Source organism: Antechinus flavipes, chromosome 4 (assembly GCF_016432865.1).
Source record: "Antechinus flavipes isolate AdamAnt ecotype Samford, QLD, Australia chromosome 4, AdamAnt_v2, whole genome shotgun sequence".
Taxonomy (NCBI): Eukaryota; Metazoa; Chordata; class Mammalia; order Dasyuromorphia; family Dasyuridae; genus Antechinus; species Antechinus flavipes.
In genome coordinates, this window is record NC_067401.1 from 459,815,923 (window position 1) to 459,843,885 (window position 27,963).

General features: G+C 39.7%; 1 protein-coding gene across 1 annotated transcript; it reads right to left on the reverse strand.

Annotated features, from left to right (window-relative positions):
• Positions 1-15,494: 15,494 nt before the first annotated feature.
• Positions 15,495-27,541, reverse strand: IL23R (interleukin 23 receptor). The gene is made up of 4 exons (XM_051996846.1): positions 27,427-27,541; positions 21,374-21,534; positions 18,137-18,282; positions 15,495-15,608 (listed from the first exon to the last, which is right to left on the reverse strand). The coding sequence occupies exons 1-4, from the start codon at positions 27,492-27,494 to the stop codon at positions 15,495-15,497; spliced, it is 489 nt and encodes a 162-aa protein (XP_051852806.1). The 5' UTR covers positions 27,495-27,541.
• Positions 27,542-27,963: the final 422 nt, after the last annotated feature.

Genomic DNA, 27,963 nt, shown 5'->3' on the forward strand with positions numbered 1-27,963 from the left:
ACTTTATAAACAGGGAAGCAACCTGAACAGAGTTCTGCTTTAGGGATGTCCAGCTGCCTTAGAGAAGGATGTGATGGGGGTTTGTGGACATGGAGGGAAGGGGTGGGCAGTGCAGACTGGAGGCAAGGGGACCATCGAGAACTGATACGTTTTAGTTCAGATAAGAGACAACAGGACAACCTCAGTATGGGGGGGCTCTCCTTGTCTGTAAAAGGGGGTGCATGTCTCTCCTTGTCTGTAAAAAGGGCACCTGTCTCTCAGGGTTGCCTGGAGGCTGGACTAAGACAAGCTACAGTAGCACCTGAGAACCTTTCCATGGCTTTCCAAATGTCTGCTATTGTTATTGCACCAGACTTGCAGGTGACAGGGTGGACAACAGGAGCAGGGTCCAGCTACTGAATTAATGTTCCCCCTCTGTCCAGGCACCTGCAGTTACTTCTCTGAGGAAATTCATGGCCAGGGAGAGCTCTGAAAACATGTTTCCAAGTATTCCGTTATCATCCAATTTGTTATTTGTGGAGATGATGGAAACTCTGAGCAGAGCATGTTCCGGGACAGAGAAAATGTTTGTTTCTGTTAGGGAGGCAAGCCTGGGACATTGAGCCCCTTTTCAGCCCTACTGCTAGCTTGTTGCTGAAAAGTTCTGAACCAACGGCAACTCTTAGAAAGTGTGCACTGCGAAGAAGAGGCGGGCAGATCACACAGACTCAAATAGGGGTTAAAAACAACAGAAGCGTCCCAACAAAAGCCAAAATTAGAGTTTTGAGATAATCTTGAGAAGAAAACACATCTTTATTTCGTGGATAAAGCAAAGGATCATCCATTTAGAGCTGGATGGGATCCAAGAGTCCACGTGGACCAGAGTTCAGCCCTTTCATTTTATTGATGAGGAAACTGAGGCACTCAGAGATTAAGTTAATTTGGCTGGGGTCTCACCAAGTCCAGGCCCAGTGCTCTATGCACTACGGCGACACCTATAATAATATAATATATAATATGATAATACATCAATACCTTTGAACACAATCATGTAATAAGGTAAAATGGTATATGATATATTAATATATAACAATTCATTTCCCTTGCTCCTCATACGTGGTGCTCCATTTCCCATCACTAGGCCCTTCCTCTGGCTGGTTTCAGTGCTAGAACATACTCTTCCCTCACCTCTGTCTCATAGAAAATCAAATCTCCTTCAAGATTTAGTCCAAGCAAAGGCAGCTAGATGATCCAGTGGCTAGAGTGCTAAACACAAAGTCAGGAAGAACCAAGTTTAAATCCTGCCTCAGACGACTCAGTCACTTAATCACTATCTGTTTCTGTTTCTTCATCTGTAAAATGGGAATAACATCAGTGCACATATATAGGATTATTATAAAGACCAAATGAGATAAAAGAAGGATAGAAATAGCACCTATTTCTCAGGTTGCTATGAAGAACAAATGAGATAATAATTGTGAAGTACTTAGCACAGTGCCTAGCACATAGTTGGTGCTATGAAATATGAGCTATCATTATTATTATTTTTGTATGTAATGGGCTTTGCACACATGAAAAGTATCATGTAAATACTTATTTAAAGCTTATTTAAATCTAATTCTATGTTCTCCAGGAAGCCTTTCTGAATCTCCCAGCAGTTAAAGCTTCTCCAACACCTATTTTGTGTTGACAACTCTGGGCAACTCTGCCTCACTTAAATCCTGTTCATGAGCGAGTCGAGACCATGCCTTGTGATGTCACTGGCCATATTTGAGAACAAATGACAAACAGCAACAACAAGAAGTCTATTGTTATTGTTTCCCCAAAGAGAAGGTAAACTTCTTGAGGGCAGGAGCTGTTTCAGTTTTGTCTTCATGTCCTTAGCACGTAGTACACCTTCCCCAAACATTGTAAGTGCTTTATAAATACTTGTTATTTTTATTAGTGACTTAAATTGAATTTTAGGGCTTTTTTTTTTTTTTTTGGTGAGACAACTGGGGTTAAATGACTTGCTTCAGGTCACAGCTAATAAATGTTAAGTATCTAAGGCTGTATTTGAACTCAGGTCCTCCTGACTCCAAGGTTGGTTCTCTATACACTACATCATTTAAGATGCCCTTTACTGAGTGTTTTAAAAATTTAAAATATTTTTTTTTGTTTTAAGCAAATGTTATTTTTGTGTCCATGGTAAAAGAGAACTCTATGTATTTGAGAAGACAATAATTAAGCAACAATAACAGAAATAAATAAACCCTTTCATGTTACTGCTAAGACAGCTAGATTTTAAATAGGTATTCTTTTCCATAAAAGTTCCTCATGTAGCTCTATAGGGTTATCAATGAATCTGAAGCTCCCTGATATATTTGGAGGGGAAACACACCAAGCTGGGAGGGTCTACAATAGATGCTTGTTAATTGTGTAATTCTGAGTAAGTGCTTTCATTTTTCTGAGCACTGGTCATCTCTAAGAGTGGCTTCAAGATCATTTGTGATCCAGGTGATAGAACACAAACTGGAAGCCCAAGTACCCTCTAGATAAACATTTCAGAACTAACTGACATTCAAACGGCACTTTAAACTTGGCCAAACCGTTTATAGGCATTACTTCATTTCGGCCAACAGCCATGGGAGGTGGGTCTAGGGATGAGCGGGAGAAGGAAATGGCAAACAGTTCCAGTAGCTTTGCGAGTCAGGAATGAACAACGACTCTATATATGATTTCCTCTCTTTCCCCAGATAATTTAATTGAGGCTCCTAAAGGCTAAATGAATTGTCACTAGAGCAACATTTGAATCTGGGACTTTTAAACTCTCAATTCAGGACTACCAACTACAGCTGCACAGAGTACATAAAGCTCAGGGAGATTGTGAGGTTTTGTGGGAAATGGAACTGATCGCTTGCTACTACTTGTCCTGATCTTGAGACCAACTGAGGAGGAAAAAACCCTGGAAAAAAAAAAACCCTGCAGACTGAGACATCATTAAAACAGTCTCTGTGGGAACCTTTGCTCCAGCAAGTAGCAACAAAATCTTTACCTGGGAAACAGGTAACTTAATTAGTGACTGTAAATTTGCCAGCCCCTTCTCTCCCAGCCTCTGCCTTCTCATTAAAAGGATAAACATCCCTAAGTACTTCCTCCATGAGCCCAGTGAAAGAGAGAGAACAAGGCTGAGACTAAAGCTCTCTCTGCTGGCATCAGAAACTGCTAGGTTCTAACACCCTCAACGGTCAACTTTATTTGTCTTTCTATAATGACAAACCATTACAGAATAGATTCGGAACTCGCAGGAACTGTGGAGCTCCTCGAGGCTTCCCCTTTTTTTTCCACTCTGAAAGAAGCTGAGGGCCAGAGAGGGGAAGAATACTTTGTATCAGAAACGGGACTTGAACCCAGTTCTCACCAAGTCCCCAAACCAGTTTATGTTATATAGTTGCCCCTGACTTGTTGTGTGTTTGCTATTTTATTTCCCATGCATTATTTCCTTTTATCCTTGCAACAACTCTGGGAGATTGGTGCTATTATTATCCCTATGTTACAGAGGAGGAAAATGAGGTAGAGTGATTTGCCCTGAATCGCACAGTCAAATATCTGAGGCAGGATTAGCTATAAATCTTCCTAATTCCAGGTTTAACATCTGGACTATGTAGCTTTTTTGTCTTAATATGGTAAACAAAATTAATAAAAATAGGATTTAGAATTATGTTTAATGGGGGGAAAGTAGACTTCCCAATAAGATCAATGTAAAGCAAGGATGTTCATTGTCACTACTAGCCATCAACATGGTTCTAGAAATATTAGTTTTGTGATGGGACAAGGGAAAAAAACCAGGAATAAACATAGAGGAGACAAAATTATTTCTTTGCAGATGATATAAAAGTCCAGTAGTTTCATTAAAGAAGTGGATTAAAATAAATGCAGAGAAAATCATCAGTTTTTCTGTATTTTACTTATAAAATCCAGCATTAAATGACAGGGGGAAAAAAGACATTTCTTTCAAATTAACTTCAAAATGTATAAAATAACTGGGAGTCAATCTACCAAGACAGTCTCGGGACATAAATGAATATCACTCAAACACTAGAAGAAAAGAAAAATAAATAATTGGAAAGATAGTCATTGTTCATAGTTGGTCCACTTCAATATAATGGAAATGATATTATAAAATTAATTTATATATTTGGTACCTTTCCAACAAATTGCCAAGGATTAATATATCAAACTAGACAAATTGATAAAAATTAATCTGAAGGAAAAAAAAAACATCAATAATCTCAATGAAAAAATAAAAGTAGGATAAAGGAACCAACATTTCCAGATATCAAATTAAGATACAAATAAGTAATAATTGAAACTATTTGGCATTGGTTTAAAAAAAGCAAACTGATGAATGGAATAAACTAGGTAATTCAGATAATGAATTAAGAATGCTTGATAAATCTAAAGACATCAAGGACTAGAGCAAAAACTCACCATATGGCAAAAATTTCTGTGAAAATTATAAAGCAGTTTGGAAGAAACTACATCAACATCTTACACTTCTTTATACCACAATAATATCTAGATAGACATAATATCTTAGATATAAAATACCACATCATTAAAAAAAATTGGAGAAAAGAAGCATCTACTTCCTCTCAAACATCTCCAAAATAGAAATGATAAACAATTTAAGCCATCTTGACAATATAGAACATTTAGATCTAAAAGCTAAAAAGCCCAAACAAATGCTCCCTAACTTGGAGTTCACTCAGCATCCTTCCTGTAATTCCCATGCTACCCATAATGAGTATTCATTAGCAGACTCAAGACTTACAAAACCTGCCCCCTGTTTCAAACCTCACTTTATAAATATAAAGAACCCTGTCTCCAGACTATAGGAGTTTGCCAGCAGCCAGCACTGCTGTAACCCTTCAAGAGCTGAAATCTGCCAGGGCCCACAACCCAGTAGCTCGAGTGATGCAAAACTTTGAATCGTTGGTGCTGGACCAGAGAGGTAAAGGATAGGAAACAGGACAGGAATTGAATGTGTATGTTGAGGCACACCATCATAGCTCACCATCAAGCTTTAAGGAAATAACACAACATCTATCCAGGTCCAGTTCTAGCCATTCCACTTGGGGCCACTTGGGGCAGAGACCTAGGCTTATGAGTTATGAATTGTCCAGTGTGAGAAGATGCTGAGATACATTGAGACCAACCCCAAGAAAACTGACTTTGAAAGAGAGAGAAAGTCAGACAGAGCATGGGTGGGGGAATATCAGACCCGGGGCAGTGAAGGTTGAAATGACCAAATTACTCAAAAAAAAAAAAAAAAAAAGAAAGAAAGAAAAGAAAAAGAAAATTCAAAGACCTTGAACATATTCAGACAGATTAAGCATGAACAACAGAAGGACATCTGGGCTCCAAATCTACTAAACAAGTTCAGGCATCTATCAATAAATATTGCAAAGTAAAGGAACACTTGATGAGACAGAGGATACTGTAGAATTTGAAGAGAACATGAAATCACAACACAATATTCCTGAGCAATTCAGAAGAAAAATGAGAACTGTGAGAGCAGACTGCAAGCTTTGGATGGCAAAAATAATGGGCAGAATAGAACACTATAATCTGAGATACCAAGTCTTCCCAAAGAAACTAAAGAAAGAACAACACATTGGGACTGCAAACATAGAAAAGTGAAGGATAATCTAGAAGAAGAAAAGCAAAAAACAACAACAACAAAAAAATCCCAAACAAATTATTAAATGAAAATATACTCTAAAAATTATTAGTTTTCTTTTTTCTTTTTGAAAAATTTTATTGGTCTGTTTTGTTTTTTACATTATACATATTTATAGATTATTCCAAATTTGTGAAAGGATCTTGTGATAAGCTAATGTGATAAACTAATAAACATGAAACTAATAATAGGATAACCTCATCTACAATATTCTACATCTCTAGCACTCCCACTCTGCCCATCTCTCTTTCTTTTTAAAAAAGGTAATCATAATCTATTTTCTCTTTCTTTTACATCTCATCCTATTGGAAAATAAAAGAAAAAACAAATTTATTGAAATAGATAGGCATTGCAAAGCAAAGTAGATTTGCTATACATCAAAGTATATATGAGAGTGGCAAAGATGAGAAAAAAGGAAAATGACAGATATTGGAAGGGCCATGAGAAAACATTGTTTTTGTTGGTAGACCTATGAATGGATAAAACTATTTTTGGAAAACCAAATGGAATTATATATAAAAAGTTATTCGAAAGTGAAGGCCTTTTGACCCAGTTATACCACTGGCTTATACCCAAAAGGGATTTTTTTTAAAGAGAAAAAAGCCTTAGTTGTATGAAAATATTTACAGCAGCTTTTCTTGTGTGTGGCAAAAACCCTGGAAAATAAGGAGATATCCATCAGCCGAGGAAAAGCTGAACAAGTTGTGACACATAAATGTGACAGAATAGTATTGAGCTGTAAGAAATGAGAAAATAGGAACGTTCACAGAGACATGACAAGACTTTTATGAGCTGATATGGAATGAAACAAGCTACATAGTAGACATGGAACAAAACCAGGAGAATAACACAGCACATCGAGAGTATAAAAACAAACAATTTTGAGAACTTTTGTAAAGTGATGAAGAACGAAACGAACAGAAGCAGATCAGTTTATACAATGATAACAAATCTCTAGACAAACAACTCTGAAAGATTTCAGGAACTCATCAATAGTTAAGTTTCAAATGAAAATCCACAAGTTGTCAACAAACATCTGGGGAAATGTTCCAAATCATTAATAATAAGAAAAATTCAAATTAAAACAATTTTGAGGTTTCATACCTCATCCTTCAGGCTGGCAAAGATGACAAAATATGAGAAGCATTGATACTGGAGGATAGTGGGAAAACAAGCCCATGAACACAAGGCTGGTAAAGATATTAATGGTCTGCCTGTACTGAGAAACAATTTAAAATTATACTAAGACAAATTGTAGATGGCTTTTGACCCAACAATACCGCAAGGAGGTAAAAGTCAGGAAAAGTTCCATGTATACAACAACATGATGGCCCAATGGTGGACTATTGGACTTTCAAGTTGAGTTCAAATCCAGTTTCAGACATATAATAGCTTTGTGACCCCAGCAAATTACTTAATATTTGCCCCAGTTTTCCTATCTGTAAAGGGGATAATAATAAAGCCCATCTCCCGGAGTAACCGTGAAGATCAAATGAGATAATTCTTGTTAGGCATTTAGCACAGCACCAGAAACCCTGTTATCATTGTCCAGATATTTCAATTTTATCTGACTCTGTGACTCCATTTGGGGGTTTCTTGGCAAAGATACTAGAGTAGTTTGCTATTTTCTCCTCCAGCTTATTTTATAGAACTGAGACAAACAAGGTTAAGTGACTTGCCCAGGGTCACACCTGCCACAGTAGGTGTTTAATAAATGTCTGTTTTCTTTTCTTCCTATACAAAAATACTTACAGCACCATTTTTGTTAGTAGCAAGAAGTGGAAGAAAAATGGGCTCCCATTAATTGGAGATGTGCAAATTTTGGAATATGAATGTACTAAATTGAATTATTTGAAATAACTGACATGAAGAATACAGGAAAAAATGAGGCTTGCTTGTTTGAATGGATATAGAGTGAAATAATTTGTCAAAAGACCAAAATAACATAAAGGAAAACTGTAGTGAAAGTCTCTGAAACTCTGAGCAGCACAATGAGCCTCAGTACTTGTGCAGATGCACTGGCTTCCTGTCTCTCAGGAGACCGAGAGTGCACTATGGGGATAGGATGTGGCTTACATTTTCAGATATGGTCAATGTGTGGATTTGATGCCAAAGGGAAACTGATAGTAATGTCAGAACTGAAAAAAAAACCCAATAACATTTGAGAAAAGAAAAAATAAAACTGGAATATGAAACTTGATTACTAATGTTCCTAAGGATCCATCTCAGGAATGGCTGTAAAGAGTACCTTGTCTCCCAAATATTTACTGGATTCACCAATGTCTAAAAGTATACAATTAGAGATTAATTTTTTTTGTTTCAGATTTACTCTCCTATTAAAATGCAAATACCTCTTAAAGTAGGAGTTTTTAGTGTTTCCTGTGTTATGGACCCCTTTGCTAGTCTGGTAAAGTCTACAGATCTCCAATTCAGAATTGTGTCTTGTTGCCTATTGTAGAGTATGCAAAATTTCACTTCTAGGTTAATGAAAATGAGGACATGTTTTTCCTCATCCCATCTATTCCCATTCCTACCAGAGACCCCTTGACATTTATCCACAGATTCTGTTGCCTTAAAGGGATACATTATATCTTAGTTCTTGAAGATCTGAAGATGGCACTCCCCTATTCAAAAAATTTTCAGTGGCTCCCCATTGACTCATTTTTCTGACTTTTCATCATTGTTCTTCCTCATTGAGGCAGTGTGGCTTCGTGGATAGAGCATGCTAGATTTGGAATTAAAAACCAAACAATCAGATAAACTAATTTTGCATCTCATTTTTGATTCTCAGTAGCTGCATTGTCCTGAGTAAGTCCTCAACTTTGTGAATCTCAATTTCCTCATCTATAAAATGTGGCTTGTAGCCCCTTTAGCTCCATCCCAAGAGGTGATTGTGGGGGTCCGATGGAACAGCCTAGATGACACAGCCAATCTTACAGGACTCTAACAATGCCAGCTCTTACTGCCCTGGAGCTCACTGTTCTTGCCAAGCTGGGCTTGCAGGTTTCCTGTGTTCCACATTTCAACTCTGCAGTTCCCTTCCCTGGAATGGATTCCTTCCTTTTGCTGCCTCCCAGAATCCTTATCTGTTTTCAAAGCTTAGTTCTCCATGACTAAAAAGCTACTTTCTCCATTGTGAAGTTACCTTGTATGTATTTATAAACTTAGAGCCATATATTGTTTTTTGACCTTCATTCTCAAAGAGGACCAGGACATCATGGAGGTGATATCATGACTCGCAGGTGAATGGGATTGAAGTGAGAAGGGCTGGGCACTTTCTCCTCCAGAGCCATCTGGATCCCATGGCAAGACATAGGACATTGGATATCATCTCCTTCCTCTGACCCAGCGGGTATTTGCAGAAGCAGCCCAGAGTGGGAAGCGATTTGCCTGTGAGGAAAGGTGCCCTTTCCCCTGTGCCATGGGGGTCTTATATCATTCTTCAGTGGGACAAATGCCAGTTCTTTGAATCAGGGACTATTGTGAGTTTTTCTTTGTATGTCCAGCATCGAGACTCACAAGTAGGTGATGCTTAATAAAGGGAGTTTGCTAGTTTAGTTTAGTTTGTTTTAAATTCCAAATCTAGTGTGCTCTATCCATTAAGCAACACTGTCTCAATAAGGAAGAAGAATGATAGTCAGAAAGGTGGGCTGGAGTTACATTGTGGGCGACTTTAAATGCCAGGCTGAGAAGTTTGTGCTTCATCCTGGAGGCAATGGGGAGCCACTGAAGAATAGGGGAGTGCAGCGTTCAGATCGTGGAATTGTAAGTTCTTAAGAGTCGTGTTTGATAGAAGATGGGGAAATATACTGTGTAATAGGGATTCCTAAACTGGGGGCCATAAATTTTTTAAAAAATTGTTTTTGATAACAGTTTCAGGATAATTGGCTAATAATCCTCTCTTTTATTTATCTGTTTAAAGATATTATTCTGACATTCACTGAATTGCCAAAGAGTTGGGTGCATGATCCTCCAAAGACACATGACCCCCTGGAAAAAGACACATTACCTGAATGGGGAGATACGGTGTTAGAGTGTTCTTGAGGGACAAGAAGGGATTTAGAAAGGAAGCTCTTGTGAAGAGATCCTTATAATATTGCCCAGTGCCAGATATGGGTGTCTACACCCGATGAAAAATGAAATTGAACCTGCCCAGGAATAAGAACTAAGTTTGTCTCGAAGCCCAGCTGGAAAAACATGTTTCTCTCTCTTCAGGGGATCTGGATGTGCAGAATGTTGCCTACACTGTCAAGTGTATTGATTGAATTTACTCAACTCTGTGTGTATTTTCATTTTAAATCCTTATTAAAAGGGAAGTCTTTCTGGGTGTGTAAGGAAAATATTTGGAATTGAATGTCATAAAAAGGCATCGACCATAAAAGAAAAAAATATTCCTAAACAAGAGATCCTCAATTTAATTGTTCTGGGGAAGACTTCCCTATTTCCTTGCCAGAGTTTCTTTATAAATGAGCTAGCTCTTGGTAGACTTCACTAGCTCTTTGTCTAAAATTGTGAGATGTTGCACAGAGTGGCTTTGGGTGCAGTGGGAGGCCATGGATAGGCTGTGTGGTACGGCTGAGCCACCAGCTTGCCCAGTGCAAGGGACAGTGCAGGGAGTGCTCCCCACTGGTGCTGTTCGCCAGCCTACTGCTGTTCTCCTGTGCTTTCAGGAACAGCTCCTTCTTCTTTGGCTCCCAGCTCTCTCTTTCCTTCAGGACCAACTTAAATCCCTCCATTTCTCACCTTATTTCCCTCCCTGCACTTCCAGGTCCAGCCATACTAGTTTGCTCACTCAGGAGTTAGCCTGTTACCTGCACAGGGAGCTGAGTCTGGAGTCAGCCCCAGCTCCTTGTTCCCAGGATGACTGACCGAGAAAGCTTCTTCATTTTCTTAGACTAGCTGACCTCAGAGGTCCTTCCCGGCTCTAAACATAGGGAGCTGGGATCATACAGAAATATAGCTAAAATTGCTGAACATCAAAAGGGAAATAAAGACCCAGGGAATCAGAACCATGGAAAGGACCAGAACCATGGACTGATTTATACTGAAAACATTGGCTTCAGCTACAATCAGAGGCGATTGTGTTATGGGATATAGACACACAGAGAAAACCATCAAGGCTGTGAGAGTCAGTGACTTATGAAATATGACTTAGATATTATACTGGACATTCTTCAATATTAAAAGTATCTAAAATGTGTGTGTGTGTGAGAGAGAGAGACACACAGAGAGAAGGATATAGAGACATAGACCAAGTGAGAGAAACAGAGACAGAGGGACATAGAGAGAGACAAATAGAGACAGAAAGACACACAGAGACAACAGAAAGAGAGACAGAGAGAGGGAAATATTAAGAGAGAGAGAGAGAGAGAAATTCTCCTAAATAACTAGTTAAACTGATCAAGTCGAGCCAAACCAACACAGATGTGCCTATGAGCTAGGTGCTCTGCACACTGTAATCGAATGAATAGAATGATCATTATCTATTATTGTGCTATATATAGTATTATATTATTTTATTATCTATTTGAATCTTTTCACATCCAGACTATTCCCCAGAATATACGCATGAGATTTTTTTTCAAAAATAATATATATTCTATTCTATCGTGCCATTTTGCACCATTAATCAATAAAAAACTTAAAATACTGATGATCTTTATATCCCCTTTTAAATGTTTGTTTTTTGTAGCTTTTATAATAGGCATAAAGAAATCACGTAAAGATAATAGAACCCATATAATTTGTAGGGAAACATACATATATTTATTGAAGGTGCAAGCAGAATTTTAAAAATTAGGTTAAAAAAGGTGTGATTGTCACTGGCCTAAACCATGGCCATTCCAAGACAGCATTTTCATTCTTGAGGTTTGGGAGAATGGCTCTGAATGGGATAAACTGACTGAAGACCTCTCTTAAGAATGTGACCTTGATCTATGCCCTGAGACTGCAATAACTAGTTGAGTTATAGGTCAAAGCTGCAGATGTCTGATGATCTTAGATAAACAAGCATTTCCCTCCTGTCCCTCTTTTCATTAGCATTTAAGTACCTAATAGGTAAAGTGTATTCTGGGGTCAATATTTAGTTTCTGGGTAAATTAGACCAGCCAAAGGGAGAAAAGGTCAGAAGGGGGTGGGGGCTTCTGGTTAGGAGGTACATAATCTTGTATTTTGCATTTTGCACTTTGCACTCCTCCACTGACACCTTGTCTGTTAGGAGTTGCCCTTTCATAAGAGAGTAATAAATCCCTTTTTGCTTTTTTACCTTGAGAGTCTCTGACTTTAGGGGCAGCTAGGTGGTACAGTGGGTAGAGCACCAGCCCTGAAGTCAGAAGGACCTGAGTTCAAATGTGCCCTCAAACACTTAACACCTAGCTGTGTGACCCTGGGCAAGTCACTTAACAGAGAGAGAGAGAGAGAGAGAGAGAGAGAGAGAGAGAGAGAGAGAGAGAGAGAGAGAGAGAGAGAGAGAGTGAAAGAGAGAGAGAGAGAGAAAGAGAGAGAGAGAGAGAGAGAGAGAGAGAGAGAGAGAGAGAGAGAGAGAGAGAGAGAGAAAGAGAGAGTGTCAAAGAGTCTCTGAAAACTGTTCATTAAGCACCTTATACAAATCACTGTGCAGGTCTCTGTAGACACAAAGACCAAAGCAAAACAGTCTGCCCTCAAAGGCTTTACCTTCCACTGGGTGTGGAACATAAACCGAGGCAAGAAAATACAAAAGAAAAAATGTGAAAGAATTTTCAGGGGAGCGAATACTAATAGCTGAGGGGAACAGGAAAGGACTCAAGTGGGAGCTACCTTTGGGCTGTGCTTTAATGGGGTCTCAGAGACGGAAGTGCAGAGGGAACGCCTTCCAAGCATGGAGGAGGACACCGGGAGGTGGGAAATGTTGTCTTGGATGCTGCAGGGCTAGCAGGCCGGCCTGATTGGACCAGAATGGGGCTGACAGTTATAGGAAAAAAGATTGAAAGGTGAGATGATAATTTCATGCTAGAAAAAACATCCTGCCATTACATTTTGTCTCCAAGACTGCTTTCCTACAATGTGGACGGCAGAGGTCGCTCAAGACATTTCAAGTAGTCCTAGTTTTTTTTTCCAAAAACATTGAGATTCCTTAGAGCTGAGAGGGAACCTTAGAGATCATCCTGTCCACTTCCTCATCTTACAAAAAAAGAAACTGAGCCTCAGAGAGGCAACTATGGTAATATCCATGCAGTTGAATACGAGGCAATCCACCTGCTCAGGAGGGGCAGGGATCCAGGCATCCATAAATGAACCCATCATCGTGATCTATTTCTTGCTCCCCAACTGGGCAGAATGACCCGATGTCATAAATAACTAAACATATCTATTGTGGTTGGCGTGGATAAAACTTTTGGACAGGGGGGTTATTGTTTGTTTGTTTGTTTTTTCAAATCTATGGCAATGCTCTTGTGATCGGTAAAACACAAATTCATCTAAAGCATTACAGTTTTCATAGGCGCTTTTGGCCATCATGTATTGCCTTGCTCAACAAAAGATCTGGTCTTGGAAGGTGAGGGATCTGAGTTCCAATTCCATTCTTTCACTTAATATCTGTGTGAAAATCCCTTGATCTCTCTTAACCTTAGTTTTCTTCACTATAAAAAGAGAGGAATTAAACTAATTCATGTTGTCTAAGGGCCCTTTGCTCTAACACATGATTCGACTATTTTACTAATAGTCATGTGAAAGAGCAATTTTTTTTTTAATTTTCAAGAGGAATCCTTATACATTAATAACAGATAGAATGGGGACATAGTGCTGTAGAGTCAGATGCTGTGGATTCAAAACCTGCCTTTAATGTTATTATCTCTGGAACCTTGGGCAATCCACCCAGTTTCCTTGGCTTCAGCTTTCTCATCTGTAAAAAAAGGAGCTAGATTGTCCAGCTATTAAGGACATATCTACGTCCAGGTCCTGATATTTATATAGTGAGTTTATAAAATGTATGTAATTTAATTTGGTCCTCCCTACAACTTTGTAAAATTCATCTCCATTTTGCCAATGAGGAAACTGAGGCTGAAAGGGACTTATCTAGGGTGAATCTAGGTATCTAGGTTAATATCTGAGGTAAAGTTCTAAGCCCTCGGCTACCTGGATCCAAGCCCGGCACTCCATCTCCCACGGAATTCTGGGAATCTGAAGTATTTTAGGCAAAGATTATTAATCTGAAAAGTGAAAAGTCGAAAACTCACCCTGTGACTAAAGAAAACAAGGGGGACATAAGGAGACTGGAAAGAGAAGGAGCTGAATGAAATCTCCCAAGGGCTCACCTGCTTCTGGGATCCTGTGGACAAAGGGCTGGCTCCATTCCTGCCCGTACTTGCTCCCGGTCCGTCGGCATCTGGCTTGAAACACGTACTCGGTGCCGGGCTGCAGGTGGTACTCTACGCGCCCCATCCGGGCCAAACCGGCTTCCAGCTCTGTAACCTGAAATCGGACCGGGATGGCTGAGCTTTGGGGAGAGCTTCCCAGAAAAGAGCGGCCCGAGCTAGAGTGGGGGTGTCCCTCCGCGCGGCTCTGGGGACCATTTGCCTGGGGTGTGATAGAAGGGGTCCTTGCTCGGGCCTAGAAAACTCCGAGGGCCCTTTTAGCCTTGAAATTCATTAATTTTTAAAACCCATACCAAGCATCAATCAATAAGCCCTTATTATTATTATAACCTTGAGGGGAGGCTCGAGCTATAAGGGAGGCCAGAAAGGTCTCCAGCAGGAAGAGGGATGTGGGCAGAGCCCTTTAGGGAACCATGAAGAGCAGGAGGCAGCAAGGAGGAAGAACATTCCAAGCATTGGAGACAAGAGGAAAAAAGTTACTAAAAACCCCCAGGAGCGCAGCTAGGGGGCGCAGTGGAGAGAGCACCAGCCCTGAAGTCATCAGGACCCGAGTTCAAATCTGTCCTCAGACACTTAACACTTGGAGCTGTGTGATCCAGGGTAAATCACTTAACCCCAATTGCCTCAGCGAAAAGCAAAACCAAAAAACTTCCAGGGATGGGAAAGCGCAAAGTATACTCCACATGATTGTGCTTCAAGCTTTCAAGTGGTGAAAAAACAAAATATTTTATACCCTGAGCTTTGAAATAACAATAATAATAGCTAGTGAATAATAATGATAATAATTGCTAGCATAGAGAGAGAGAGAGCTTTAAGGTTTGCGATGAGCTTTTCCAGATATCTCATTTAATCCTCACAACAACTTGGGAGGTATTGTGCTCATTTGACAGATGAAGAAACTGAGGTAGGCAGAGACGAAATGATCTGCCCAGGCTCACACAGCTGGGAAATGTCTGAGGTGGGATTCGAACTCAGGGCTTCCTGATTTTAAGTCCAGTACTCTACCTACCTAGTCTCCACAAAGCCACTCTACTAGAGATAGGACTTGAACCCAAATTTTGCTGAGGATGACTTTCTATCTACTATGCTAAACTGCCTTGCATATACCAGGAACTTAATTAATGTTTATTGATTGAACTAATGAGTCATCCCTCCTAAGGTCACTTTATGAACAGAATAAACAAAAAACAACCCTCCTTTTTTGACAGAGGATAATATTAATTTCAACCAATAGGCAAGGACCAAACTTCAGCATTTGATGTTTATTAAAGCTTTTTTATAAAAGTGTGCACAGAATAGGAACAGGGAAACGTCAGTCATAGCCCTAACATCATTATAACTCCCTGTGTGATCTGAGCTCAGTCACGGCATTGATTGGAACTTGGGTTTTTTCTTTTATAAAAGAAGGTGGAAGATGGGTGACCTCCAGGTCCCTTGGAGCACTATCCATCCAGAGTGAGCAGTTTTCTAAGCTTCTCATAGAAGCGCAGGCTACAGAAAGGTTTGCAGACCACTAGGTGGAGATAATGCACAAGAACCACTTCACATTCTCCTCCCTGGAAGGATTGGTAGAAGAAAGCTTTTTATTCTAATTCAATCTCGAGAATTCAAATGACTGGAACCTCCCCACATGTCCTACTTTGTAGCTCTATAAACCAGAGGTCCCTGCTAAAGAACAGACAAGATACCTGGGAATCTTGATAAAAGCTAGTTCCCAGTTTCTATGGTGACCCTTTTGAGGGTGAATAAAAAATGTTGTGTGCCCTCAAATCCTAAGATTCTAAGATTTAGATCTGGAAGGGACTTTAGAGGTCCAGGGATTCACATGAGTTTTCCAAGGTCATAGTTAGTAAGAGGTAGGAGAAGGGTTGAACCTATGTTGCCCGTCTACAGATCTCCACTCCAGTATCTTTGCCAAGGGAACCCCAAAAATGGGGTCAGGAAGAGTCGGGTGTGACAACCTGACAACAAAGCGGAGAGGACTTGGGATTAACGAGAAGCAGCGGGCAGATGGATGCATCTCTCCCTCACCCTCCACTGAGCTCTGGCCCTGGGCTCCTGGACACAGCCACAAACATTCATGTCTTAGCAGATGCTTACACCCCAGGGGTACCTTTTCCCCTCCATAAAAGGCTGCCTGCCCTCCCAAACCGAGAGCTCATTTCATACAACCATCTTGGGGTAGTCTGAGATGGTTGCCCAGGGTGCAAAAAAAAGGCACCGTAATGTGAGGGGACTCCACTTGTACTTTGCTAGTTATTATTTTCTCATCTGTAAAATGGGATTAATAAGTGCCTTCAGTATCTCCCTCAAAGGGTATCTGATATAATGGGCAAAAGGCATTGTGAACACGAGGGCGATATTTAAATGCCATCCGTTCTTAGTCGAAAACTGCCATGAACGTGGCTAGGATAATCCTGATTTCAAGAAAAGAAATCACACCTTTGAGAAGGTTTTGCTAAAGAAATCGACCCTTTCCATCACATCTCCTTGGTCTCGCTGTTTCAGTGTTTCGCTCTGCTCACCTGCACTTGCAGTCACTTGACAAAGGCTTCAGGGAGAAGGAAACCATAGACTCTGGGAGAAAAGATGGAAGGAACCTCTGAGTCCACCGTCCAGACCTCTCATTTTATAGATAAAGAAACTGGACAGTTTGTGATTCCCTGAAGGCCACAAGGACCCTGCCAAAGGCTGATCAGGACACAGACTCTCAGGTTTGCCTCCTAGTACACACCCCCTGATAAAACTTTACTAAGAACGAGGTACCCCAGACATAAACTGAAATGAACTTTACATTCTGAGATCAGCGATTCAATTAGAGAGAACAGGGTCCAGAAACAAGGGCCTTTTCAGAACACAAATGCAGTTTTTCTGGCAGTGGACATATTTAAATACATTCAGAGGGGACATCAGAGGGGATGGGGGACCTGAGGCTCAGAGTCAGGAAGACCCGGGTCCAGCTCTAACCCCTTTATTCTTTCTCACTGTGAGGTACTTGTCACTGAAAGCCCTGGGCCTCCTCTTCCTCACCTATAAACTAGTGATAATAAAGGACTTCCTTTATGGAATTGTGAAGCTCAAATGTACATCATAGAAGCAAAGTGCTTCATAACATTTAAAGTGAAGAGGGGACCATAAACTTATTTTTTTTAATAATTGCATTTCAACATAATTGTCTTTCTTTGTAATCTTGTGTATTATATATGATACATTTTAAAACATTATTCTGGGAAGAGGTCCATAGGATTCACCAGGACAAAAAGATGGAGTAGGATGGGAAAGGGGAGCATGATCAAAAAATAGTTAAAGTAGTTTTAAAAAATCTATCGTTGTTATTATTACTATCACAGTTGTAGAGTCTACCATCTTGGGCCTTCCCTTACACAGGGAGACATTTAAGTCAGTAGAGGGAGCACAGGAACAAATTCAAAACCTAATTTTGTCAACACCTATGTGACCATTGCCCTAGACACTCAAAAAACCTTAGTTTCCTCATCTGAAAAGAGAAAGGGTTGGACCAAAATGGCCTTTTCCAGTTCTAAATTTGTGAGTCTGCCATCAATAAATTGAGGGGGCTTGGACTAACTGAACTTCAAGGTCCCTTCATGCTTTCACTCTACACAACTGTCTTCTTCTACTGAGGAGTTACTGCTCTTATACTGCATTGACTCTGAATTAAAAAGTGTCATCCCTGGTTATCATGGCAAGAGAATGTCGGTGAATTCTTCTGGTGCTCATCTGATAGATATTCATGGACCAGAATCCAGCACCAACGTTCTTCTCCTTCGGGCCCCTTTGGCACCCGGGGGAAGCCCACCGGCCTCTTGTTGGAATAAGATTTTTAGACACATGTAATAAAATGTGTAGGATTATAAAGGAAGCCAATCAAACTGAAATAAATGTTATTTTTTTTTATCCACATTCCTAGTCTCTTGAAATCTATACAAGATCCCACCCTTTGGGAATCTGTGGGCCTGGGGTGAAGAACCCCTGATTGAAATGACTATACTGCTAGTATTTCTTTCAGCCAATCTGTTTTCTTTAAATTGATCACATAGTGAAAGAAAACCAAAGTTTGGCTCACATTCCAAGATGTCCTTGTGGTTGCTTTGTGTCTCATCTCACAGAAAACTCCATCCATCGATGTTTGGATTCTCCAGTGGATAACTGTTGTGGGCACGGATGTATTTCTATCCTCAGCTCCTGTAATGACTGGGAGGGCGGGAATCACTGGAAAATAAGACAAAATAGGCAAAGATTAGACTCAGCCAGAAAAGGAGTGTATGTGAATGAATGGGGGAAAACGTTTACTAAGTATTATTAGGATATAAAGAAAGACAAAAACACAGTCTCTGCTTCAAAAACCGACATTCTGGAAAACATGTTCAAAGGAGAGGTGGTCCAAAGGCCTGTTCAAGCTTGGAACATCCTCCATGACCGGAGTTAGAGGGGAGTAGGTTGATGCACCTTTTCCAGAAGTAATGGTGTGACTGATTCAATTATAATTTCAGAATTAGAAAAAGGAGTGAGTAGTAAGTGTCAGAGGATGAAAGCTTGAATCTCTGCTGGTCCTCTCTCCCTCAGTCATGGTGGAGGATCTCATGAGAAATGTATGCACTTAGCTCATCTTAAACTCTTATCTGACAATAATCATGCCAACAGCAATAACTAACATTGATATAGTACTTGAAGGTTTGCAAAGCGCTTTAGTACATATATCTATAGTCTATTTATATGTCATCTATAGTTTTTATTTTAGAATTCGTTTTAGAATTTGGTAGGTTTTAGTTCTGGCTTTCATATAATTCTTTTTCTAAATGAAATCAGAGAACAAAAGGTAGTGTCTCAGTTAATTGGATGTATAGTTTCTAACATCTCTTTGAGAAGGCTAAATAAAGGAGTTGTTGGAGTAGATTTTATGACATGTCCAATAGAAAAAAGCAACACAATTTCATGAGATATTTGATCATCCCACACTTCAATACTCATGATAAATGTTTGCCAAAAGGCCACCATGAAAATAAAACCAGTTTATATGCCAACATCTCTTTCAGAGGAGGGATAGAAAAAGACTTGGAAGAATTCCATAAGAACCTCCAAATGGAATTGACATATATCCAGAAACTTTAATGTGAAGATGGATATAGATGTGGAAAACCAAGAAATAGGTTGGAAAACATAGCTTAAAAGTATGATCCAGGGAGTAGGAGAAAGCTTCCAAAAATAAAGCTCAACAGAAATTTAATGCTTCTACATATTAATACATTCTTCAAAAAAAAAAAAACTATCTGAAGATACTGGACAAGGGGAACTCTAAATAACATTATGAAAATGAAATTGATTTTGTTTTAATAGATAGAAAATAACTGATGAATGGTATAGGAGACATTCCTGGATCAGCTAAATGTGTATAGACAAGTCACCAACTTGTTAGAAGATGGAAATGAATAAAAAAGAATAGAAATGAGAAAAGATACCATATGTAATTAAAAAAAACTGAAGCTAACTCAAACAAGCAACTGAAGCACACACAAATATAGAAAATGGAAGAAGGAAAGGGACAATGATATTCATCACAATAATTTCATAACACAATTTAACCAAATATCAATCAATTGCTATAACAAGGATGCTAAGAGAACTTAAAAAAAACACCTTAATCATTAACATGATTGGTCAAATAAAGAAATATAGTGGCCCTGGGTAAAGTCAATTTAAAATTTAAATGGCTTTGTGTAATATTCTTCTCTAAAATGTAATATTCTCTTGTTGGGGTTTCCTTGGGGTCTCTGGAGGCAGCCTTCATTTAAGTTCTGTGTAATAATCACCCCAAATGCAGCCAGGAGTTAAAGTCCAAATCCTTTATTGTCTCCTTCCAAGTTTTGTCTCCTTCCCTGCAGCCTGGTTAGCTTTCTTAGAGACCTTCTGTAGTCTTGGTTCCAAGAGCTTGAGCTCTGGCTTCTGAATCTCCCCGACTGAATATTGATTGAGGCTCCTGAAGCTTATATATGCTCTCTTAAGAGTGTGAATCTTGTGGAACTATAATAAGTACTAAGTACATGGACTGAACTAGAGAATTGTTAAGCACTGTGCTAAATTAGATCAATTCCACTGATTTAGCACCATGTTTCAAGTTCTGGCCCATAACACCTTTGTATATTCTTATGTAGAAATAGGGTGCAAGATTGAGCAGTATCACTTCATAGAACACAAACAGTGGAAGGAACAAGTCAAAGAAAGCTTATGAAGAGACCCAATTAAATTATTATCATAGTGACATTTAAGGATGAAACTGGAGAGAGCAAAAAAACAGATGAAGAATGGAAAAGATGTGCAGATTTTTAAAAACTAATTCTTTTTACCATCAAGAACAGCAGAGTCAAGACATTGGATTCTAATCTGGAGGAAGTGGAAAAGTTCTGATGAAAAGAAAAATGGGAAAAACAACTGGACTAGTCCAAGTGGCTAAAGGGAAAAGGCACAGATATGGAATCATAAGAACTGGAATATCTCTGTCTTTCTGTCTCTGTCTCTCCCTGTTTCTATCACTTTCTGTCTATGTGTCTCTCTCCCTTCCTCCCTCCCTCTTTCTCTTTGTGTTTGTGTGTCTTTATCTTTGTTTTTCTCTCTGTCTTTGTCTTTTATCTCTGTGTTTCTATCTTTGTGTCTGTCTTTGCCTCTCTGTCTTTCTGTCTTTCTCTATGTATGTGTCTGTCTGTCTCTATCTCTCAATTTACTTCCTTGAGCCTCAGTTTCCTCATCTGTATAGTGAAGAGGTTTGACTCAATAACCTCTAATGTCTCTTTTTAGCATCCCATAACACTCTAAAAGGGCAATCACTTTTAACAACCACTATTAAGACATTGAGAAGAAAAGGTGGGAAAATGCAGTGACCAGAGAGTTCTGCAGAACAATTCAATAAAGACATTCTAACTCTGTCTTCCTCCTTGAGTGTCTCTACCTTTAACAGAAATGAAAGCAAACCCTAAAAGGTTTTTATGTAGGCTGGAGTGAGTTAACTTAGACTTATGCTTCCATGTTGTGCTTGTATTGCTACAAGTGAGTGCTAAGAAGCTTCACTGACTTTTTTGGTGAGCCTTCTTCCAAACACACATGTTATTCAACACTCAGCCTTCAACTCAGCCAGTCTATCTCAGGTGATACTTGCACAGGTTGGCTCAGAGGCTCCTTCAAGGCTGCTCTGTACTTGTCTTTGTATTTCCAGTGTCTTGCACCAGCAACCAGCACATCCTAAGTGTGTAATAAATATTTGTTGAGTTGTGTTTTTACCAATGCCGTGATCAAAATTTGAATTCTTTACCTATGTCATCCAGGTTAAGTTGCAGGTGCTCTGACTCTTGCACCCCTAGAGCATTTGCTGCTTGCACCCAAACAGAATACGTTTTGCCACCACGTAGTGTGTTGGTCGAAATGCTGATATGCCTTGAAGTGAGATAGAGCTGTTCTTGTCCTGTCTGCAAACTGAAACGACACAATGAACTCAATAAATAGAATTAGAATTGTGACTTTTGGTTGCTTCTGACTCCTAGTCCTTATTGGGTTCTTCCAGCTCTATAACCATTATATGGCCAGTGGGGCTCAGTTCCAAAGTCTCAGCATGGGTGGGAGATGCACAGAGGATCTAAAAAAAATAGCATCCCTGTGAAGAGAAAGAGGGCTGAATCTGGAGGCAGAGGTCCTGCCAAATGTCACTTACCACTAGTGTGACCTTGGTCAAATTATTTAACCCATTTGGGTTTCAATTTCCTCATCCTAAATGAGGAAGCTTGACTAGCTGCCTTCAAAGAAGCGCTTCCTTCTCTAATCTATGACCCTCTGATCTCTCAATTCTGGTCATCCTGCAGTCACCCCTCCTTTATCCCAGACTCTTCGTCTCCCATCTGTCTGTCCCAATACTTCTCATTTCCATTTCCCCATTCTCTGCCCAGATTGGATTTGGTACCAGCAGTTTTCAGCAGTGATAATATGATAGATGCCTTTTTTCCTCTCGGAAACATTATATGGCATATTTTCTTAAAATTAAAATTAATTTTGCATTGAGAGTGTTTTGATTATTTTTAGAATCCTCCTACACTATTCAAGAAAATTAGAAACATTCTCAGTCATCTCAAATCTAGTCTGATTATTGTTAATTATATGTATGTGTGCCCAAAGAGTTGCTGTTCCTGTCTTGAGTATTATTTTAAAATTCTGTACTGTACAAGTTGGCCCAGCTTCTTACTAGAGGGAAGAGATAGGGTTACCTGACCCTGTTAGGGTAAGATAGCTTTGCCAATTTTGTATCTTTCTAAAAATGATTAAATTTAAAATTATTAGGACATGTGACATTTGTTGACACTTAGAGTTGTTGGGATTAAGAAGAAAACTTGAATTTAAAAAAAATTCTTAAATATGAAAAGAATATGGGGCAGCTGGGTGGTGCAGTGGGTAGAGCACCAGTTCTGAAGTCAGAAGGACCTGAGTTCAAATCTGTCCTCAGACACTTAACACTTCCTAGCTGTGTGAGCCAAGGCAAGCCACTTAACCCAATTGCCTCAGAAAAAAAGAGAAAGAAAGAAAGAAAGAAAGAAAGAAAGAAAGAAAAGAAAAGAAAAAGAAAAGAAAAGAAAGAAAAGAAAAGAAAAGAAAAGAAAAGAAAGAAAGAAAGAAAGAAAGAAAGAAAGAAAGAAAGAAAGAAAAGAAAAAAAAGAAAGAAAAGAAGGAAGAAAAGAACCTGAAAAGAACCGTGTGCCCTTATTTATAAGATCAATCAGATCTGTTATGGGAAAAGATCTCTTTGAATTTCCCTAAAAGTTTACCCTTTCCTTGACCCTATTACCACTACATTTCATAATTCAACTTTTGAATGAAAACTTATCCTCACCACCCCCTTTTCTTACCACCCACTATTCCCCGAAACCCTTGAGAGCTTTCCATTTTACACAATCATTCAAAAGTTGCCAAAAACTTTCTCTCACCTAAAATCAGGGAGGGGCCTTAGGTCCCATCTCTTTCCTGAGTTGTGCCCATTTCTCAGTTGTGTTTTGCACAGTTGGCCATGCCCCTCTTGGAATTTTCCCTTCTGCTGTCTGAATTCTAAGACTATATCATTCTTATTCTGGTAATACCAGCTGCCCACAGCTTCTCCCTTCCTCTTACCTGACCTTTCTTAACCTGGCTAGCTGAAAAAGAGCTTCCCCACTTCTACTCTTCCTCTTCTCTCTCCTGTGCCCTTCCCCACCAACATCCATGAGAGGTCTGTTCTGATTCAGGTCAATCCTGAATCAGAACTACTTGTTATTGACCAAGCATCTACTATGCGCTGTGCACTGTATTAGGAACTTGGCAATGCAATAGCCCAAAATAAACTATCCCTACCCTCAAAAAGCTTGTATTCTACTTGGGGTAGGGATAAAAGGTATAATATGTATGTAAATTCATGCAAAATGCATATGAATAAAGACAAACTAATTTCTATGATCAGGGGAACACTAACTACTGAGGGACACAGAGAAGGCTTCTTGAACTAAGGATCAAAGGGAACAAGGTTTTCTAAGAATTAGATTCCCACTAGCTGTTAATCCTTACTCCTTCTTTAATATTACTTTGTAGATGCTTTTAAAAAATCTATCTCTGTATATGTTGTGTCTCCCTCCCCTGTCCCTGGAAGTCCCTTGAGGGTCGGCAGAGATTGCTTTTCATTTGTCTTTGTAACCCCAGTTTTTAGCACAGTGCCTTCCAACCATCTGGTACTTAATAAGTGCATGCCTATTGATCAATTTTGATAACAGGCAGCATTGCTGTTTTGGGTAGCTCTATTCTTTCACATGGAATTTATTTTTAATCATATTCACTTTAAAGCCCAAAGGTTGCCTTTCTAATCTAATAGACTTTGACTCTTTGTTGCGAACTCTTTGAGGCTCGGTGAAATTTCTTACATGAGGAACATGGCGGACCACGTGGTGAGCAAAGTAGGGCACCTTTGAACATTTCCCCTGTTCACACAAAGTAGAGCAAAGGCATGTCCTGAATTGGTTTGTGGCTTGTACTTCTTTGACCACATATACTGAGACCACAAGACAGAACTGAAACGGGCTTCTAGCACGGTTGTGTTAACCATAACCACCAATTAAAGAGTTCTGTTTCTTAAAAAAGCCACCCTTCCCCTCTATTAGCACCTCAGCCACATCTAATAATGGACCATGTACATGAGCAGCAAGTGATTAGAAAACAAGACTTATCCTCACTTTTCCACCCCAGAATTAAATGTTCAAGGCTCTCTCTCTCTCTCTCTCTCTCTCTCTCTCTCTCTCTCTCTCTCTCTCTCATAGAAGAGAAATGACACTGCAGAAAGCAGGGCATGAGGCCCAAGGAAGTAAGAATATCCCAAGTGCATTTCAATATGAAACTGGAAGAAGAAAAAACAAACAGATGAAAAATGAATCCGCTATCTCAGCATTTCTATAATGAGCTGTTCTTACCATCAATGATGATGGAATGAACGTATTTGGACACAATAATCTGCTCCCAGATATGCTAAAGAGGAAGAGGAAACAGTGCTGAAGAAGATGAAGAGGGGGAAACGGTGCTGAAGAAGATGAAGAGGGGGAAACGGTGCTGAAGAAGATGAAGAGGGGGAAACGGTGCTGAAGAAGATGAAGAGGGGAAAAACAAAGCACAGGGACTGAAAGTGGCCTACTCTTGCAGACACTGAACAACTGGTTCTCACAACACTGGAAAAATGGGGAAAATATTGAACTAATAGGACCAGTAGGTAGTACAATTGATGGAGCCTGGGCCTGGAATCAGAAAGACCTGAGTTCAAATGCAGCTTCAGATATTCACTAGCTGTACAATGTTGAATGAGTCACTTAAGTCTTGCCTGCCTCAGTTTTCTCAACTATAAATAGCAGCTACCTTCTAGGATCATTGTAAGAATCAAGTGAGATAAATATTATGTTGACAATATTTATTTAAAATATTTAGCACTCAGTAGGTACTTAATAGCAGATACTTGTTTCCTATTATATTACCTACAGTAGAAGATAGTATGATGATGATATATCTTAAGTGGAAACAAAAATAGACCAAGTTTCTTTTAATTGTTGTGGGGATCAAGGGAAATGACATGAAAAGTGCCTTCAAATACAGGCTTTTGTATCGAATGGACTCATCACCACTCATCGTCACATGATAGAGCCCTGAATTCAGTACATTTTGACAGAAAGAGAACAGTGGTAGTTCACAATTGGGCAGGGTCAACTCTGAATTAATGGGGACAATGAGAAGTCAGCCAGATCTTAAGGAGGGACAAGGGGAAGAAGAATTCCAAAAATGACCACGAATTCATTTTGTAGGTATCAGCCAAGTAGAGGAGGGCCAGCCTGGAAACCAGGAAGAGCTGACCTCGAATCCTTACTCTGACACATACCTGGCTGTGTGACCCTGACAATTCAAGGTTCCTCACTACCCTTCTAAGTCACCGTCAGAATCAGAGGCATTTAGGGTTAGGGTTAGAAAGTTGTCAAGAAGGTGCTGACATGCATGGGGTGGGGGGACTTTCTCTACCCAGTTAGTTATACCATATTGATATATTATATACATTATATTAATGAAATTTCAGGTTCAGTCCCTACCTCTATCTCCCTGTATGGAGATATTCATGATATATGTGTTTTTTCCTCTATTAGAATGTAAGCATCTTCCCATTCTCCAGACAATGCAGTAACAAAGACATTTTCATCCCATTCACAGTTTCAGCAGAGAGCTTGCTCTGAGCTAGCCCAGGAGGACACACACAGCAGGTATAGACAGAACCCTGCTTTTCTGTGTCACCAGTGAAACCTTGGGCGTGAGCTAATGGCAGAAGGCAACCGAAAGGCACGCATGAGGGCTTTTACTGGAAACCTGAACCACAGAAATGAAACCCACTTCACTCATGCCAGCTCGAATCTGAACCAGCCCCAGGAAGGGAGAAAGCTGGAGAAGTCCAAGGTTCTGAAATCATGATCTAAGCCACTCCTGCAAAACCTACTGGCTCCCAGTGATAGAGGCTCCTGAGCGCAATCCCTTTGCTGTGTTCCTGAGGAAAATGGAAGGGCCCTAGGCATAGAAAAATCACTTGTTCAAGGACATGACCCTCACCTAAATTAGACCCAGGGCCCATGCCTAAAATCCACTGTTTCCGCACAGTCCCCCAGTGTTTCCATGTGTAATGTTCCAGGATCTGTGAATTCATTAGTGAGGGTTTCTTTCCACCAGTGCTGGTCACAACTCCCTCTCTGTCTTAGCAGACAGTTTTTGAGGGGCCTGAGGAAGAAAAGTCACCATAGATGAATGCTGGTAAATTTGACTAAGGTTCTTCTTGAATAACAGAAAGCCAAGGGGCTCCACCTTTCAATTTGGTGACTCCTGCCTTGGGCCACCTCGAAACTGCCAGAAGGCCTTGGAAGGATCTGAGCAGGTAATCAGTCTAGGACACATAAAAAGTGGGAAAGTAGAAATCCAGATCCAAGATTTCTTCAATGTGGGGAACTCTTGGTACAGAGATTCTTGCCACAGATCTGGCACAGCGGATATAATTATAATATAGTATAACAATGTAATGTTATATGTATATGCATGTAATCATGTAACATAATGTCATGTGAACATATAGGTTTAATGTACATGTTATAGTTATATTTCTATAATAAATACATGCACATGTAATTATACATATAAACCATGTATATATTATAATGTTATATGCCTCTACATATACATATAATTATGTATGTCATATATATATTATGATAACATAATGCATATGAGTGTTATAATGTAATTAGAATTTCAGAGAATTGCCTAGAAGTATCAAACATGGACCCCCTACTACCTTCAGTAAGTGTGATCAAATTAGATTAAAATGAAATTGGGAGATATTTAACAAAATAAATAAAAATACAATACAACATAAATAATGTTAGAAGATGGCTTCCTAAGTTCCTATGTGACTCCCATGGTTTGGTAGTCATGTCTCTATTTGAGTTTGACACTCAGGACAAGTCCAGTCCCAGGTGCATATGAAGGCCCGGCAAAAACTTGAAGACAGCTTTCACATCCAACTGGAGTTTTCTCTTTTCCTGGCTAAACTTCCCCAGTTTCTTCAAAAGGTTATCATCTCTCATGAACCCCAGATCCTATCCTGTCCTGCTTGCCTTTCATTGGACATCACCAGCTCATTAGTTTCCTTCCTAAACAATGGTGCACAAAACTGAACTCAACATGCTGAGGGCCTTCGTGGCCAGGTTCAGGATAGCAGCTCGCATCTGCTAAGTGTTCATTGACTGAATGAGGGAGTGACTCAGGAAGTGATATGGAGGTAGGACTGACCTCTTCACATGCACGGTGTATTTGGTGTCCAGATAGGTGGGTGATCCTGTATCCCAAGTACACGTCATGTTACCGGAATGTTCATAGATGAGGCATGTTAAATTAGCAGGAACACTTGGAGGATCTGCAATAGGACACATGCGTGGGACATTTCAGGGTCAGAATCAAGAACCTAATAGGCAGCTATTGGAAAATATGAAAATGTAATTTTTTTTCAGTCTTGTCAAAGTCAACTAATATTTGCAGTCCCATTGCATATACCCCAAACTCCAGTTTACTTCTAAGCGTGAGGTATGGAGGCAAGGACCTTGATATGGATATTGGGGAAATCTAGGTAGTGAGATGAGCCTTGCTCTGCACAAACCAGCTAATCATTCACTCCAGTCTCAGTCTCCTCATCTGTAGAATAAAAGAGTTTGACTGATTCCTGACTGAATTCAGAGGAATGGCAGCTCTCAGTGCCCTGGCCCCCTCGGCACAGATCGAACATCTCCACTATGGCTTCGGTGGGAAAGGGGGCTCTCCAGTATAGAAGGT

Coding starts and splice junctions, on each gene's coding strand:
- IL23R (XM_051996846.1), bottom strand. CDS start 27,494: ATGACGTGTACTTGGGATACAGGATCACCCACCTATCTGGACACCAAA. Junction 21,535..27,426: donor TACACCGTGCATGTGAAGAG/GTCAGTCCTACC, acceptor GTGTCGTTTCAG/TTTGCAGACAGGACAAGAAC. Junction 18,283..21,373: donor ACTTAACCTGGATGACATAG/GTAAAGAATTCA, acceptor CTTATTTTCCAG/TGATTCCCGCCCTCCCAGTC.